The 19,566-nt window shown below is 42.2% G+C and overlaps 1 protein-coding gene across 4 annotated transcripts in view; it reads left to right on the forward strand.

Moving 5' to 3' along the window:
- Positions 1-19,566, forward strand: part of LOC134867715 (inactive dipeptidyl peptidase 10-like) — a 679,335-nt gene that overhangs the window by 254,228 nt on the left and 405,541 nt on the right. For all 4 annotated transcript variants that reach the window (XR_010166171.1, XR_010166173.1, XR_010166172.1 and 1 more), the window contains exon 6: positions 17,967-18,019. Coding sequence is in view for 1 of the 4 variants with exons in the window: in XM_063888497.1 (XP_063744567.1) it covers positions 17,967-18,019 (53 nt within the window). In the remaining 3 variants the exon portion in view is untranslated. The remainder of the gene's footprint in view (positions 1-17,966; positions 18,020-19,566) is intronic.

Genomic DNA, 19,566 nt, shown 5'->3' on the forward strand with positions numbered 1-19,566 from the left:
GTTTCAATGTATTCCACATATGTATATATTTCACATCCTTCAATCTTTAGTGTTGTTATTGTAAATATTCTTCTCTCTTTTTGCACTATTTTATTTATCTTATTTGCACCATGTATGTTGAGTTGTTGGAGGAGCATGGGATATAAGATTTTCATATGCACAGCATATATGACCAATAAAACCTTGAAACCCTTGAAACCCTGAATCTCCTCCTTATGAGGTCTTGTCTCACTTGTATGCCAGAATTACATGGGGCGGGGACTGGACCTGGGATATCTCCCTCAGGGATGTGAGGAAGTGGCAAGCGGTACATGGTGCGTATTGATGGAGTGAAAGTTTTTCCGGTTCACAAAGCCGTCCTCTTCATCACTTGGTGCCTATGGAATAAAGATTAATAAAATAAAACCATATTTAAGTTAACACCACGTAAAATGTGTTTTGATTCAAGCTGATACTTTTATAAACAACATAAAAAAACATGATAGATTTGCAAAAAGGAATACGATTTTGTACATGATCTTACTTTGATTGCAATATGTGTCCCATCAACTGCCCCCAACACATTAGGAAATCCTGCTATGTCAAAGAATTGCTGCTTGGTTCTAATGCATTCTGCATTTGTAGCTGGAAACGTAATGAACTGCCTTGGTCTTCTACAGAGTGCATTTGACACATCTCTGACCACTCAGCTAAAAAAGGACTGGCTTGCACAGTGTGCCCCCCACCACCATTTGAAAAGACCCCGAGGTGTAGAATCTCAGGGCAGCCATAATCTGCAACACCACTAGAAGAGCTGTCGATCGCCTTGTTTCCCTTTTCAGATCATCTGTGAAATGATCAGCCAGCAAAACAATTGCGGGCCTAGGGAGCCTATATTGTCTAATTAAGACATGATCAGGGAGTGTAAGAGGATCCATTCTGTCTCTGAGGCCTTGGTGGATTTTCCTCCCTAGCTGCTACCCAAAGAACTTCCATCTAAAAGAAATAATAGTAAGGACATGGTTTCAGCTACGTGGCCTACTTAAATAACATGTTCATAACGATTATTTAAGTAGTATACATCAAATACAACAACTGCCTCCTTGATTTACTTTCTGAGTACATTGTAGTGTAATCTAGGAATGGGCCAACATGTGACCCAGGCTGAAAGGCCCATTTCAGTTATATCTCAACAGTCAAAACATGCTTTATGTGATAGGTTACATTCACACAAGAGTACTCTGACCAACTTAAATGAACAAAATGTGTTAACACATTGTCTAGGGCTAAACTAAATATTAATGAAATCAAAGAAATGTAATACAAAATTGTTCAAGTAAGACTTACCTTTCCACTGCAGCTGTTTTAAGACTGGTGAGAGCTTCTCTCAACGTTATTATACAAGTCATTATACATTCAGTGAGCTTCAGGAGGCTGAAGCTGGGTCAGTAGGAGCAGTGTTCAGGGACCATGATGTGGCATGTATGACTTTCTTCTGTAAAACCTTTAATTTTCTCATGTAACTAGGGGAGGTATTGCCCCACGTCATTTATGTGAGACTCAAAAAGTGACTTGTTAAGGATTAAAACAAAATGCCTCAATTAGTCTCCTGTCACAAGCTGATGGAGAAAGCTCCTTTAGCGGCACCTATCTGTGGGATTAGTTATCTGACTACATCTGTATGTGGGAGTGATTAGGCTTGATAAAAGCTCATAATCTCTGGGATCCTGTTTGTCACTGCTGACAACAGGCCGCTGTGGTTCAGCCTTGTACACATCTTGTAATACTCTTGTCAGTGAATCCTTATGACCTTTTCAGTCTCGACATGTCATCTCACTGTGAGGAACACTGATTTCAATCATATGCCACTGCTTTCTTATCAGGTGGGGACATTGTGACATGTTCTCTACCACTTAATTCACACATTCAGACCATTACCCACTGAAGCTTAAAAACATTTCAAGAACAGAATAAGAGATTATTAGCTTTGAGCTATAGAGAACAGAAGTGTGGGCTTGACGTTGACTGATTCCTCGCTGATTCAGAGCGACAGCCTGTTGTTTGTCGGAGCGTAAATGGATTGTGCGCTTGCATTTGTTCTGTGTGTTACTGCTACACTGGCTTTTACTTGTTTCTGGCTGTCAGTGCGAAACATAAAAAGCCATTATCTCACAACTTTCTGTCAAGCATTCTAAATCATGCCGATGGAGGTTTTTTTTAAAGGAATCTATTCCATATTCATGTGCGTTGAGTTCATATTCCAGAGTCCCACTTTGAGCCTAAACTGCTGATAAGAGAACAAATGAGCTAAGTGCTGAATGCGAGTGGGGAGTCACAGATGTAATGCCGAAAACAAAAGGGACACGAGAGGGAAGAGACTGTCTCAGCTGTCACTCCAGCCCCTCTGCTATCCAATGATTCAACTGATGTCTCATTTTATCCTGGAAAAACACCACCTGTGTCTCTGTATTCCGCGTGCCTCTCAGTACAGTTAGTCTGTCTGAATGGTGGCGCCTGCAGTGAATAGTTATACCCACTTTTATTTTTGAACTTTTATACGGTCACAGCTACAAAGTTCAACCTTTGAGAATTCCCTTACACTGTCTCTCAAAGCCCTAGATGCTGTTTCATTTACTAAATACATGCAGGATTTTATGAGACATAAAGGAGCAGCAGATGGAAATACAACGTTCATTCAGCTATGTATGCATGAGCGATACGACATACTGTGGGATGATGGAAAGTATCCGACAGATGTGTATATCCCTTTAATATCTCTGGAACCCTAACCCTGCCCTATAGCAACCCCCAGGTCAGGAGAGTGAAGCCAATTTTAACTAGTTAGGTTTGAATGTTTGGATTTTTTGCCCCTTTGGACCTATTTGTATTGATGTCAGGGCTTGCTGAAAACTCTATTGAGTACAGTGTTAAAGACAATAGAACCTTTGGCAGATATACACAAGTACAAGTGATTTTGTAGTTTTCTTTAAAACACTGTGAGCATTTAGTGCTATTTTTTCTGTCATAAGCACAAAATTAGGTAGGAAGTTTAAAGATATCTTATTTTATTAGCTTGACCAAATCAAAGCAGAGGGTCAAGCATGCAGTTTGCTTTAGAAGTGGGTCGTATTTATCTCTGCGAATGATCCCGGACCAAAGAGTGAAGCAAATATAGTTTGTCGCATCATCTTAGAACCCAGAAATAGTGTTTTAATAGTCCTATAATAATTGGAGGTGGCGCAGTGTCACAAGAGTGGACTTCAAACCCCAGGCTTTATAGCTGTAAGTGCAGCAACATGGTCACGGCAGCAGACGTGTTCAGCCTGCCTCAGCATACAGCCTGCAGCTTTGTTATCCTTTAGTAGTCATCTGGTCAGACATGTTTCTCCACTGTACAGATCCACCCGGGGGGATGCTCCCGCCAGGCTATCGATTTTCTCTTTGCTTTTAGCTGGGCTGATGCCAAGCAGGGAGTGGGTGGTGACACTCCCAAGACTCTGAGTGTTTGTTTTTTCTCTTTGTTTTACTCTAGGGTTGTAGATTCCTGTCACTCAATAATATTCACACCTACGTTCCCAATGATGGAAGGACCACTCGGTACTTTGAAACAGAATGAAATCTTTATTACGGAACAGTACTTTCAGAATGGTACTGGCGGTTAGTGGCTCTCGTCCTGCGGGCGAGGGGAAACAGTCCTCACTCAGGCCCCCGTCTACTGCAAAAGAGAGCAGAACCAGGTTACGACCATGATTTTAATCCGCCCCTCATTACCTGATTCTGATCAGGTGTCTGGCCTCTGGCTGAGCCACTCCCACCACTCCAGCAGCCGACACCCTAACCATACCCCGCTGCCACAAATGTCTGCAGTGAGCTGAAGATAAACTAGAGCTTTGGATTGTTTTAGATGACATTGAACCATGGATGTATAATAAGAACTGGATACAGCCTCGGAGAGGGAGGCATGACATGTGACATCACACAATATTTATACTTTGTGAAGGAAAAAGGGGCAGTCCCTTATGAGATGTTAAATGTGTATTTTTGAGTGTGGTGCGTGTTGGGTTCTGGTTGGAGGAAAGCCAGAGTCCTCCTCTCCTGGCTTCACAAGTTCCGGGTGTCCAGACTATCATCTTTTTTTAATCTTTTATTTATAAAAATTTATTTTATATTATATTATATATATTACAGTATATTTACATTTTTACAATTTTGTTGTACCACCATTTCATCACACAACAAGCACTTCTCCCTCCACCAAAAACCAAAACTGTTATCAAAATAAAAAAAGAAACAAAACATAATCAAGAAAAAACACACCACAATAAGGCATGACATTCCCCCATAAAAACAATGTCTTTTCATTTGTTTGAACTGAGTCCTCTTTCTCTTTTTTTTCCCTTTTCAACACAATCCATATTCATTTGAAAAGTTGAAAGTCAACACGTCTTCCTCAACGGATAAAAAGGAGCTTCCAACTACAAAGTCTTCCTTAAAGCATTCTTTATCCATGCTATTATAGAGCATTTGTATGTCCCGTTTTGTGGTCCTTAAGAAAAGGCTCCAGACGTTTTTCAACCTTCCCTCATAATGGGCACTGTTCCTCCTTAGTTTTACGGCATATCTTGCGTGGCTCAGAACATAATTCAGCAGAGACACATTGCATTCATCCTTCTTCACAATCGCACCAAACAACCACAACTCCTTCCATTCCATTTCTCTTACATACCATTCATTCCAACATCTGCTAACTAACTCTTTCATCCTTCCAAAATACTCAACAAGCTCTCTGCATTCAACAAACTCATGCATACAGGTTTCAACCTGGTCCTTACATACATCACATTCTCTCTTAACCGTGGGATCAAATTGACTAATGACCAGGTTATTAAACACCCTATTGTGTCTTAACATAAAGTCAAAGTGATCACATTCAAAACTGTTCCACTTCACACTCACATTTCTCCACATCTTCCTGCCAGTCAAACCATTCACTACTCTCGTCCACACACTCTCTGATGCAGGCCTTCTAATCTCATCCCCTCTTAACCATTTAATCCAGCCTATCATCTAATCCTTCTCTACTCTAGCATAACTCTCCTGTCATTCGTGGAGTACCCAGGGGCCTCTCTTCAATATGTCCTGCTGGCCCTCTCTCGGGCCTCTCTGCCTTCTCTCACAAAGGAATGTGCAGTTAATATTTTCTGTGAACAAAGAAGCAAGATGCAGTTCCTTTCTTATGTTTTTAGCTCACCTTTAACTCTGTCATGAACCTCATTTCTCTTCATAGTTTGAAACCCTCTCTGGTAGCATTTATACATAAACATGTCTTTATGAGCCAGTAATAAAAAATCAATAATATCCTTTAATAATAGAAACTGAATGGTTTGGTTGACAGTATTCCAATTTGTAGAATCCTATTAGTCTCTAGGAAGGTTGCAGATACTCTGGACCTATTTAGCTTGCATGGTTTGATGTGAATACAAATATGTAAGATCCTTTTCATATTTTAGGGAACCCCTCGCTCGTATAAAAAACGTATGTTCAAAAACCTTTGTGTAAAATGGTTTATGACAAAGAAGGTCCTAGCTTGATTTAGGCCACGTGACCAGTGTTGGGCGTAAGCATTACGAAAGCTATGGAATTAAAACAATGCATTACTTTTTGCCGGAACGCAGTAATATAACGCATTACTAATTACATGTTGACAATATAATACCCGTTACAATTCTCAGTAACGCAGTTACAGCACATTTTAACCTGAAATGATGTGGTGTTTTGTTTCTAAGAATTCACAAACATCGCAAGACATTCTGACACCAGAGAAATAATTGTGCCGGTAGAATAGTAACTCAGTAAGCCTGTTTAATGTTGGTTAAGAGGGCTGCAGAAACAGATTCACAATGCAGAGCTGCAGGCTCACAATGCAGAGCTGCAGGCTCACAATGCAGAGCTGCAGACTCGGAGAATAGAACAGAAACAGACAGGAGTGCGCGCAGGCCAAAGCACCAGAAGGTAACTCTCTCTGGGTCTGCTGCTTGAACCCAGAGAAGTTCAGAGAGAGAGTGTTGAAGATCTGCAGCCTCTGTCCTCTGTGGAATCGCCGGCTTTTAGAAAGCTTGTCAGCCAAATCCCCGTTAACACACCAATGACAAGGTGAGCTAACGTTGACACACACACACCAGCATATACAATTAAATAAAACCCCTCAAGTTGCAGGCCTGATGTGTTGCTGAGAACGTGGAAATCCAACCTTAACAACTCTGATTCCTAACTGCAGCTTTACCTTCTCTCAGTCTCAGATGACAAGTCATGATGGCGGGAAGATGTTCAGCAATGGCATGGTCTGTCCGGTACTGTCCAAAACCCCCTCACTGTGTCAAACTGATATACATCCTCATGATTTCCATTCCAAAAAAACCCGAACTGGAGCTTATAGCGAGAGCTGTGTTAGCTATACAGGGGCTAAGAGTCCATTCATTTTGCTAATGAATGCTAAACACTCCTCCCCCAAGCTATACACAGGTGGATAACTGTATGACAAACTTAGAGTATAAATATATCCAGCTTCTTGCAGACAGCATGTAGAAAGAGTATCCAGATGAAGACTCTCGAGTAGATAATCTTAAAAAAAAAAAAAAACTACATAAGTATTTGCTAAAAACCTTCAACTTCACTCACTCTGTGCCCGGACTTTTTCAGTCAAGTCTCAATGCTAAAGGCTCCAGTATACCTGCCGGATTGGTGATTGCGCGCGCCAACTGTGACGTCAACACCGCGACATACCCATATATACTTGTGCGGGGGGTGCTCTCGACTGACTGCAGTCTTCTCCTGAACGATAGGCATCGCTGCTAAGGAAAATACCGTCGACACCGCTGGAGTAGCAAGAAGTAGAGAATCCTTATGCTCCCGCATTGAAGGGTCATAGAGGGGGCTGTACAGACGAACCTGCTCGCAGAGTCGTGCTTCCTGCTCATCCATGCTTGTTAGGCCAGTCATTCTATGCCATTTTTGGGTCAAACCCACCACAAATTGCAATAGTAATGAAACAGACATTTTTCAATGTCAAATGTAGTGGAGAATGACATACTAAAAGTCAAGGAAAATTGGAGCATTGGAACATTCCCAAATTTTGCAATCCTTAAGAGAAGGTTTTAAGAGAAAATCTGCATACAATTTTCAGTGTATATTTTAGACAACTGTTTTCTTGATAAATCCTAATCAGATCTTGCAATTTTATGTCCCTGAGGCCTGCAATGTGATGGCTTTATCTGAACAGGTTCATATCTTAGTATATAAACATTGCTTCAATGGAGTTATAATGTATTTTAACCACATGCCAGCTTCAAAGTGTAATGCATTTTGGGGGGTAGGGTAGGACATTTCTGTCGGTGTTCATGTTCTCCTGCCCCATTGCTTGAATATGTCTCTGGAAACATGAACGTTGATATTTCCTGTAATTATCTCTTGAAGATATGAAAATTCAATGAAAAGAAGTAGTGCAATAATCATTTCAGCATTCTTTTATTACAAGAAAAATCCTGAAAAACAAAAAACGATATCTGAATGAATGAATTGAATGAACATCTCCATGTACCAGACCACATTGACAAATTATTAATCTTCTTCTGGATCACTTTCTGGTTCTGGCAAGGTCACATTAGAACAGTGAAGTCCTTTGCATTCACTGCAGGCGGAAGAGCATTCCAGGCTGTACTTGCGACAGCTGCATCGTCGGGTGCTGCAGTCTGCTTTGCAGCCACAGTGGGTGGCATCTAGCAGGTAATCTGGAGCAGGCTTCATCTCAGTCATAACGGGAACCATTCTCTCGTCACGGATAGCCCATCCCCAACCATTGGCATCCATGCCAACTCCTTGCCACTGCTGAACCTGAACATACACCCGTAGGCAATGTTGCTTTGCAGATGCTGATGTAGGGGGCAGGGTACGAGGCTCAACTCTGACAGTGCTTGTTGAAACCTTCTGGCAGAAGCGTTGAAGCCTCAGCATGTCCAGTGTTTCCCCGGGCTGGCCATTATACAAGCAAACCAGGGCATTCTCTCCAGCTGTCATGACATCCTCTTTCGACGCTCCAGGAGTGTTGAACGTTGCCAAAAGCTCGGAGAAATACGCACTGGAGTTCAGCTTCTTCAAAGCTGCTGATTTGCCAATTGAGTACAGTCTTGACGTAGTATCACAACCCAGGAGTCCATGTGCGACAAGAAGCTTGTCACACACATGGCGTCCAACTGTCTTTTGCACTTGCCCGATATTCCAACATCTTGCTTGCCTCCTTGACGTCAGCTTAGGCTCAGGTCGGAAGAACAGGTTGTGTGATGTGGGCCCAGCACGACTGCATAGGAGAACAAGAAGATCGGTGTCATCGCCAACTAGCACAGTGTCCTTGGTGTTTGCACATGCAATGGCTGTCTCCACTATGAGGACATCTGCATCTGCCCTTGCATGAAGAACATCGTTGTGCTGCCGTTGAAGGTCATCACTCAGTAGATTGATGAAGCACTGTTTATTTGTTTGGTTGGCAAGGAAGTCATCTTTCTTCATAGTACATACCATGTCCTTTGTGAAGTTGACAAGGGGACTGCTGTGAGATCGAACGCGCCTGCTGTGCGCTACATCTTTGATGGAGGGTGCGCTCACATATCCATCAAACACTATGACAGCATTACCATACCTGTCTCTAACATATCGTACGTAGTGACTGGAGATTCCTTCATAGGTCTCGCCAGAACTCCAAGGAATTCTGTGTAGCAATGCCCCACCATCCAGAACATATTGCACATTCTGTGGCAGCACTGTGTTGCGAACGGCAAGGGGGAGTTGTTTCCAAATGGCCTCAGCTAGCGCTGGCTTGTAGGCCTCAAGCAGGATATAAATGGTCTGAAACAGTGCTGGTGGGTAACTGCATAGTTCGTACTTGAAGACATCAGTGAGGTCATCACAGCGTGATCCTGCCGTACTCAGACGTTGGAACAACAGTTGTGGATCTATCAGAACAGATTCTTTGCCAGTTTTCACGGATGAATGTGTGTCAAAAGTCACAACCTGATTGTTTTTCTTGAACGTGTGATCAAGAACCTTTTTGTCAACCATTCCATCTAAGATCTTCCTGCCCACTGACGCTGCTTGGTCAGCATTGACCAAATCTCCAGCTGTGATGCCAGTGTCAATGCTTTGCAGAGTTGGATCGTTTCCAAAGGGATCCTTTGATGACAGGTAGCCAATGAGTTTGTGCGTGTCATCTGTGTCCCGTGCTTGTCGAGCTGCTCTTTGTTCTTTGTGCTGGTCACTGGTCCCATACTGCACTGATGTGTAGTCTTGCAAGGCCATGTTGACCTCTGCACATATGGGGGTGGACAGCAGCCATGTGATCCTTTGCGACTCGCTCATGCCACGACCCCTTGTCAGTCCCCCTGTGGTTTTCACACTTCTCATGAGCACTTGCTCGATCAGAAGATCTGTGGACAAGCCGGCCCAGTACCGATCTGAGCGCCGCACTACGTGATATCCATTCTGGAACTGATGGTGGACCTCGGGATGCTGAATAGACAGTCGTGACAGTCGCTGCAGGTAGACGTAAAGAGATTTGGTGTAGAGATTGTGGCCTGCAGCTGCCAGGTAGGGCAACATGTCGTGCAAAGCGTGCATGTGCAGACGCCAGTCACCAGTGCGTTCCGACCTCAGGAATGTCCTCAGAATGTCTATCATGTCCATGTATTGCAGCCATAGCTGTGCAGTACGCAGATCCTTCATCGATTGTCGGGCAACATTCATGATGTCACGAACAGAGTCCAGAACCGGGGCTGAAAGGATATCTTCAGTGGAACCCTCACCCTTCATCAATGAATCATACAGGTCTCGTAGCTCACACAGGTCAACTGGTCCAGCTCCCACACTTTGTGACACTGACTCGGTATCATGTGGATCCATGGCTGCCTGTGCATCATCTATGCTTTGCATTATCTCGTCTTCACTTGGTTCGTCATCTCCTAAAGTGCCCTGAGGACCATCATCCTTAGCCTGCAAACAAGTAGGCACTAGCGTACCAAGTATCCTTTCTGCGAGGAGAGTGTTCAGTGCTGCATCAACCAAGAGATGCCCACGGATAGCTCGGTCATATGCCTTGCCAGGCAGCATGTGCGTTACAGTGTTCTCGGCATACACCAGTTCCAGAACAGAGCGCAGTCCAGATCCTGACATGATATTTCCAATACTCCCCAAGAAGCTCATCAACATGTGGAAGCCTCCCATGCGCAGTACAATCTTACGCAAGTCACTGCCCTCCGATTGACTTTCGATGATGGTAAGCGCCTTCCACCAAAGTGGTTGGTCAAATGTGATGATGACCTTTGCGTTGTACTGTTTGGCGTGCTCAGATAGAAATGTCAATGTTGAATAGATGCAAGTTGGATCACTGCTGTTCATGGGAAGCAGGAAGACTGCAGACTGACCTGGATGTACACCAGTGTGCACGGCTTGCATCATGCCAGACCATGCTGGTCGTGGTGAGCGCAATGTGAGGGACAGCTTCCAGAGGTCAAGGTTGGTAGATCTGTCCTTTTCCATCTCATCTTGTAGAACCTCATACCTCAGAGTATCTAGCCCATCGCAAGGTGATGTCAGATGTCGGATGTTTATCCGGCCCACAGCTACAACATCCTTCAGTGTCACAGACACACGTGGCACTCTTGTTGATGTCCGGGTACCTGGAGTGACAGACGCAATCATTCCCATCCCGTGGAATGTGTTGAGGCCATCTATTGTACGGATGTTGTGATCAACATTGTCCGCCATATATTGGATGACCTGCTCTGGCCGGTAGTTTGGTATGTCTGTCCCTAGTGCAACTGCTGCACTCCGTTCATACCTTTGTATCTCACGATAAGAACTGCAATATCCGTGGGCATGGAGCGTGTCGATCAAGAACTTTGATGCAAAATGATGTTGCATCTGTACACCCAGTCCTATCTGTAGGGGTGCCAGCAGCACTCGGGGACGAATTGCCTGCATGATTGCTTGGCCTAGAGAACCAACTTTCCTATCAGCATCTTGGCCCACAAAGAGTGTTTGAAGAAGGAGTTTTATTGATTCAGGTAGGAACGACATGGCTTCTTCTGTTGAGGTCATTTCAGTTGAACATGGGTACATATCTATCGACTGTTCAACGGATTTGACATCACTTTTGATCAGTTTTGCTGCCGTCTTAATCAGTCTCATCTTCTCAGCTTCAGATGATGTCTCCTTTGGCCTTTGATAGAATTCCTGAATGATCGCAGAGGCCCTGTGGTGAAAGGTCACAACATTCTCTTTGCCATTTATTTCAGCGATGGTGATATCCTGACCAAAGTGCTTTTGGATACATTCCTTCATGTAGGTGAATCCATAAGGTGTGCAATCAGTTCCAGCAAGAAATTCCCCCATTTTCTCTATGAGATCCGGTATCGTTGTCTGTTCCTCGTCATTGGCTTTGAGGTACTCTGCAACTTTTATGAATGCATCATTCCGTGTGACATCAACCGGTCTACCATACTTAGGTCGCTTGCTTGGCACTGTAAGGAACTGGCGAGGAATCTGCTTCCCAGTTCTGAAGTTTATGCTACATACAGTATATTGTGATAGACTGCGTCAGCGGCATGCAAGTCCTGGGCGAATTCTACTCGAGCCTTTACTGTCTCTGACCATGCATCATTGCGTTCAACACAGCTCTCTGTAACCTTCCTCTGGAAGTCCATTGTTCGGACTGGTATAAGTTTATGTGTTTTTTCTCTGCCCTGGTACTTGTCTGGTGTTCCACAGAACAAACAGTGTTCACTGTAGTGAAACGCAGGACTGGCAGATCGATGCGCACACACAGTGCCGCTGGAACCACCAGTAAAGTCATATCTCTGTTTTCTGTTGTCTCGCTCAATAGACAGTTGGGAGCAGAAGTCCTTCCTGCATTTGGTGTGTACAACTTGTCCAGGTGCAACACTTATATCAGCCTGCCGTAAGTCATTTGCCTTGCTTATTCCATCACACCCCTTGGCACCTAATTTCGTGGTTTGTTCGCCATTGCCGAGAGACTTGCCGCAGAAAACGCAATCGTCCATGCTACTGGTTCAACTGAAAAAAAACAAAAGGCTATTAAACGTTAATTATCTCAATGTATTTACCCTTAGGGGAGAGGGGGGCTTCATACAAGAACCAGAAAACATAAACATTCAACACAACACTTTCCATTTTTAACCAAATAACAGTTTGTATAGTGTGTGTGATGTGTGTGAGTGTGTGTACGTGTATGAGCGACACTGAAGCCAAACTTCCCCAGGCCGGCTATTCCCATAGACCTCTAAACAAACTAGATCATATTAATTTTAACCAAATAAGTTAATACAATTGCACCCAATGGCTTAACATGTGCCAACCAACCCCAAAATCAGTGTGCCAACCAACCCCACCCACATTAGGACACACCTCTCTACTAAAATGATGTAAGCCAGCTAGCATCACTCACCACTGACTTTCAAATTTCATATTAAAATATATAATACATTTTCTATATCTCTTTGTAATACAGTTCTGTAATGTATTAGTGGGAGGGGCATTTTTTTTGTTTTGACACTGCAAAATTGAAAAGTTGTCCTCACCTCAACAGATAGTGACCTTCAGATGTTTTGATAAACTTAATATGTTCAGGTCAAGAGGGAAATCATTTATTTTAATGTTACATTTTTTGGGCAGTACCCTCTACAGGCCTGGAAATTAACTGTGTGCCAACCAACCCCGCTCTCCCCTACATGTTACAGGCATTTTTTATGCATTGTGATCAATTGAAAGACAAAAATAAGGTAACTACATCCTAACTTAGAGATAAATATATCACAGAACCTCTAAGTAGGCAACATACACTTATTTTTTTTGACATCTTTTGAGAAATGTGAAAGAAATAACATTTCTATTAACGTATTTTCATGCATAACTTTCAAAAAGTGGTTGCTCGAAATGAATGTGTTCCAATGCCTCGATTTTCCTTGACTTTTACTATGTTATTACATGGGTCAAAAGAAGCAAAAATGCCAAGTTTCATTACTATTGCAATTTGTGGTGGGTATATCACTAAAATGACTGGCCTATGTAGGTAGCTGCGCCGCGGCACCAAGTTATAAATCGAAGGAGGTGCACGCCCTCGCGAAACGATCCCAACGCGCCACACGCGCCAGCGGAAATGACGCTATTTTGGCACGCCGCCTACGTGCGCACGGACAGGAACGGCAGGTATGCCCACCTGAACCAATCAGTGACCAGTATTACCCTTATCCACCATCACTACTTCCTGTTAGAAGAATGAACTTTCAAAATAAAACACTATTTATAATTATACATCTGTGTCTTTTAAACATATTTATTACACTTTCCCTTTCATGTCTGTTATGAGATAGCTTTTAAGAGTTATCTTTGCATTAACAAGATATTTTAACCACACCAAATTACATATTTATTAATTTCTCTGTATGGGTTATTTTCAACCTGGTTGCATACTGTATACATCTTAATGTTCTTAACTAAAGAAGAAAAAGAACAATGGATTGATGAAAGAGAAGTTGCCACATTGTAAGATTATTAATGTTGGACTAATAACTTTGTTAAAACCATACTCTCTACAGGGTTCAAAAACTATTTCCACGTACAGATTGAGCATTCATCGACATCCATAGGACAGGAACTCCTTTGAACTTTCCTGGGAATACCCTTAATGAGAAAGTTAGAGACTTTGCCCTGAGCCAAATCATAAGTCAATATGTGCTTCAAAGATCAACTTTGTAATATGACTAGAATTTTTTTTTTTTTTTATATTGGCACCCATGCTTTCAGTGTTAGACATTCATCCTCACAGCCATGGTTGTACTATAGCGTTCAAGGTGTCCCAACCTTTTTTGTTTGATCACCATCGAGATTGTAAGAAACGCCAGTGTTCAGTGTGAGCCCTGCCATCCTCTAATGGAGTGCTGCTGGGGGGCTCCTTCTGGGACTCATTTGGTGCTCGTAGAGGGTTGTTCAATTTCATGGCAGAAAATTCGGAAGTTTCAGAGTGTCAGAGTTTGAGAAATGTGTCAGAGCACCTTAGAGAATAACATTTTTTCCTCCTGGCCAAGTTCTCCACAACACACAGAGGTATTTGTAATAACGTCTGCAAAATTATATTGAGCACACTCAACCCCTGTGTCAATGGCAGTTCATTCAGTGTGTGTCTAGAAGTGACGCTCTGCATAAAGTCGATATGAATCACTTGGAGCTTGGTGAATCCTCTTCTCTCTAAACAGTCATTTACTTTCACTATGAACAAGGATGCTTTATTATTGATGTTCCAGCTTATTGTTATGGGCCATTCATGGGTGCTTAGGCTGGAATCCAAAACCTCCTTGTAGTCTTTGTATAATGTCTTTATAACAGCCATAAGCCTCATTAACATCTGTTTACTTTCTTAAACTATACTATGGAGGAAAAGAAAATCACATACTCTGCAGGGGTTGGATACCATTAACACTGGAACATAAACCTGCTGTCCTATAAAATGTGTAAGGTTTAAGGGGAGTGCAGCATACTGTAGTTACTTCTATAGCAACTACTTCTGACGAAAACATATGGCTCTTTAAACGAGACTCAATGAAAAAAAATTCCATGGAAAACAGTGCGAGAGCGGGAAGAGTCTAGCAACACAGTAAAGCTGCGGCTCAGGAAACCAGAGCGAAGAACTCTATAGAACTTTTTAGAATCAAGTGATCCTTCTGGTGAGGAGCACCTGTCACGTTATGCAGGGTTTCAAATTGTGTTAGACCTGCTGTTTGAGCGCAAATGTAACGTCCCTTTTTGATGGGGAAAAAAATTACGTCTCCTCAGCAATAACTTTGATTCAAGTGATGGCAATTACGCAAATACCCAGATAAGTGGGTGTAGACCAAAGCAATGGATCTCACTCATAGCTGTCAGGGTTGAATGTGGAACGCTACATCCGCTAAACACAGCAATTTACAAATTCATGTTATACATGTGACTTTCCGCCCCCCCATTTCAGTTATGTACGACTATAGTGGTGACATAAAGAGGTAGCCATTATTTTGATAGGGTTAATTGAGCTACCTAACAGCAGCTAGCTCACTTCCTGTGAAGGCTCAGCAGCTGTACACTACACAGTTGTACTTCACACACTCACAGTTACTTTGACAACATGCAGTATATAATAAGGGCAGTATACAAATTGAGACACAGCAACAGTCTTATGAGCCATAATTATCATAAGGAATGATTGCAACCTCCTGCAGCTGCATATTGATCCCACACATTAAATGTCCCCTATTATGCAAAATCCACTTCTTCATGTCATTTATACATAAATATGTCCCTTCTGTGTTAAGTGATTCTGAAAGTTTCAGGAAAAAAGACCCCCTCTATTTTTAACCTGATCCTTCTATATAAAAACCTGTCTGAAAATGAGCTGATGAGATTTTTCAACTGGATCTCCTCCTGGAGCACCATTGTGTTTTTTTAAACCAATCACTTCTCAGGGGGGCGTGGTCAGCAGCAGCTCATTAGCATTTAGAGCTACAGACACAGAATCAGCACTTTAGTTCATTTCAGTACAGCTGTACATGTTCAGCTTTGCTTCTAACACGACTGTCGGGCATAGTTGAAAACAAGTAAATAAGTGACGTGTTCTGTCGGTGAAATGGATGGCAGTAGACCAGTTTGCCATTTATTGAGAAAGTCCAGTCATGTTCTTGCTGTTGTGTGCAGGAAGCATTAAGCTGCCAGCAGGCATAATAGGCTTCTGAGAAAGAGAGGGTAAACAAGCCTCTGTTGGCTGGACAGCTTGAAGGAATGGTCCAAAATGAACTCTTGGACAACACCTTCCAAGATGATCCAGAGCACTCGTAGCCTCCTGCCGACCCCCTCTAGGTGTTCGGGGAGCACTTAATATGTCACTGGCAACATTTCATACCTTTACAGCCTCAGTGAAATGAAATGTTGGACTGTTTTCTGTTCCTGTTTGCTAGGCTGCACCTGCCTCACTGGGGCAGTTTCACAGAATGCTCAAAGGTGTTTATATATTTGTGCATATCTTTGTTCCTACATAGGTACATAATCTATTGATATGTGGCTTATAGACTTGATAGCTCGTTGTATTTTCATGCCTGAGATGCAATCTTTATTTCTCTGCATTATTAATATGAGGAGTTGTATGAGCTGTCAGCAATAGTGCTGTAAATCTCCAGTGCACATGCTGAGCTCTGGAATACGATTGCTGGTGCTTACTTGATTTATACCCAGTTTGTAAACTTACTGCATGGAGAACAAGCGTTTTCCAAAGCTATCAAGATTTAATCAACTTCTGCCCCATCCTGGGACATCACTGTGTTAGCTGGTCATTGCTATTTTAGTAAGAGCCCCATTCTTAACCTTTGCCCCTATCACCGCAAATGACTACAACTCACTGCTTACTTACTGCTCTGAAATCCAAGATCTTCATGCATATTCTGCAGCTTTAAGTGTGCTCTATACCTGATTGAAAAAGTCCTTGTCTCCCTGGACCAGGGTTTGGACAGCAGTCAGTCCAAGTTTACAGCAGGGAGCACCATGTCCTGTTTCACAGAAAGACTTTCTTTTTTGAGATCGGTGTGAAATAATGTATCACATGGCTACAGACGGCACAGTATCTTTTGAATCACATACATATTGATGACTCTGCAGATCACTATTTATGTCCTGTTCCAACAGCATGTGTTTATGTCCCGTGGTTGCCTTAGCTCTATAGATTAACCCTTCGCTTATTTGTAATAACCATTGTATTCATCTGTAAATATGCTGAGCATGCTTTATGTATACAGTTGAAACAAGCTGTGAAAGTGCTGATGTGCTGCTTCCCCTCATCTCTTGGCCATGCATGCAGAAGATAAAAAATAAGATACAATGTGGGATTAAAAACCACTTTGCATGTAAATAGACTGCATTATATATTTCTATTTAACATTTTGCGCCACTATTTTTAAAGTAAAACAATATTTTTTTTACAACATTTAAAGTAATAACATTTTTGTACTTATCACAAAACATTTGAATAATCTTAAAGTCAAGTGAATTTTCTTTTATTTGTATTTTTCTTTATAGGTGCTGTGTACTTACACATGTCTTTACCATGCATGCAGGGTTTACTAAACTGCAACATTAAATGCATGGAGGTTATGCAAATAGAACCAAAAGGAAAATAATTAAATATGGACACCATTGACCATTGTAGCCAACGTGCAAAGATATAAGAAACAAACATCATCAATGCATGTGCACATTGGACTCATCGGGAGTAAGTTACTTTGATGATGGAGAGTTGATTATGCCACCCCTCCACACACACACACATACACACACACACTCATTGTCACCGGAGTGTATTACTGAGGTTTTCCATTAGCAGTACAGAATCTCCTCTTGTATTATATTCCCCTGCTTTGTATCACAGCTGAGTGTCATCTGCATGATGAAATGCAAAACTGCAGCCTGTAACCATCCCCGATCAGCAGCCCCGGTCGGAGGTCTATTATCATGTCAGCCACAGCCTCCTCTGGAGGGGGGGATGTGGGGGCTTCAGGCAGCGTTACATGCCTCTCTCTGTAACTTTGAATGCATCCCTCCCTCTCTGTCAGCATGTCTGTCTCCCTGGCGTTGGGTACAGAGGCGATGATGGTTTCTCTGATGGAATTAAAATGTCTCGTCCCACAGCTGTCACCCATGCAAATTGCATTGTCTAGCGATTCTATCAGCGTGAGCAGCCAGCAGCCGGTTTCATTTGATGCCTTCTTCCTTTTCATTTTGTGTCATGATGTCATTATCTGTGGCACTGCTGCCTCTCTATTACTGTTTCAGACAGTCATCCTTTAATCTCTCTCTCTCTCTCTCTCTCTCTCTCTCTCTCTCTCTCTCTGTTTATTTCGCTGCAGGTTTACCGCCACTCCTACATGGCCTCCTACAGTATCTACAATATCCACACACGGTGAGTGTTTGTGTCCTGCAGCGGCTGTGTGAGGCAGCCTGTGTGCTACAAACAAACGTGGAAGAAGTACTCAGAGCCTTTAGATCAGGGAGGGGTGCCCAAACCTTTTTTACTGAGGGCCGTATACAGACAAATATACGAAGGGCTGTGCCACTCGCTAATGGTAGTATATTGTCTCATAAGCCAAGTTAAAAGTTATCACAATCAATCAGATGTAGGTAAATTGTGCTTGATGCTTGAATATGCTTTAAGAAAACCAACAGCGTACATCACAGCTCTCTGTAGGGTTTCGTTTATTTTGTTAGAAAAAGTGTTGGCAGCTCATTCCTTAAAACAGAAGCTTCAGATTGCTTATAATACGGGGGCAAATGAAGGGTCTATTTCGAGCTTACTATGTAAATAAGTTATTGGGCTTTTGATCAACAGAGATTGACTGAATTATTTGAAAAACTATGCTTATTAACACATGAATACTGCATAACACCTTTGTACATATATATTTAAGAAGTACAATATAAGACAAGAACAAGTTTCATGTGTTGGCCATATACCATTATACTTTTAGAATTTACTGAGGGCCAATTAAATATGGACAATGGGCCGTTATACTACAAAAAGAGCTACAGCTGATTTGAAGCATGAGACAGGATGCTTGGATATGTATGTCTTAAAGGTCTCATATTTTGCTATATTTTAACAATATATTGTAGGTCTCATATCTACAAAACATGTCTGAAGTGTTTTGCTCAAAATAGCAAACAGATCCCCCATTGTAGCATGCCTCACCCCCCTCTATCTCAGCCCTGTTCCTGAAGTGCTGATTCTGTGACTGTAGCTTTAAATGAACTAGCTGCTGCTGGCCACGCCCCTTTGGAGCTGCTGCTGGCCACGCCCCTTTGGAGCGTCATGATCTCTCTGAATAGAGTTTTCTAACGGGAGAAACTATGATTATGATTTCATAACCGAAGCAAATCTGGATCAGCTCGTTTGTACCCCCGTTTTTAGAGATGTGGGTAAGGAGGAAAAGAGAGAGGGTTGTATTTTCTGACACTGTGTTGTGTTTTTGTTGTATTTTCTTACTCACCGGGGACACATACAATGTAGTTGTGGTGTCACAGGTTCCTCAACAATGCAATATAAATATTAAGAAGAGATAAAAGAAATAAAGAAATAAAAATAGTGATACAAATAAGAGGAGCTCAATATGCTCTCTTACATGTTAAAGTCCTGAGTTCAACGTGTTACTTCAGTGGACGGACAGTATGACCAGCCAAATGTTCTCAATGCATCAAAAGTTACAAGAACTCATCATGAGCAGTGAGTCTTTTAACAACGTTCTTATCAATAACAAATACATGTAAGAGCATTTTACTATTGTGTTTGTCAATGTTGGGTCAAGTTAAAATACTTGGTTGTATTTATGAATTAGTAGCACAGTTCTCCATCATATCGTATCAGCATAGCAGCTTTTTTTATGCAGGAAGGAACTAGTAATTATTAATGTTAAATGAATCTAGTGGAGTAAAAAGTGTTATACTTGACCCTGA

The sequence above is a fragment of the Eleginops maclovinus genome, chromosome 7, assembly GCF_036324505.1.
Source record: "Eleginops maclovinus isolate JMC-PN-2008 ecotype Puerto Natales chromosome 7, JC_Emac_rtc_rv5, whole genome shotgun sequence".
Lineage (NCBI taxonomy): Eukaryota > Metazoa > Chordata > Actinopteri > Perciformes > Eleginopidae > Eleginops > Eleginops maclovinus.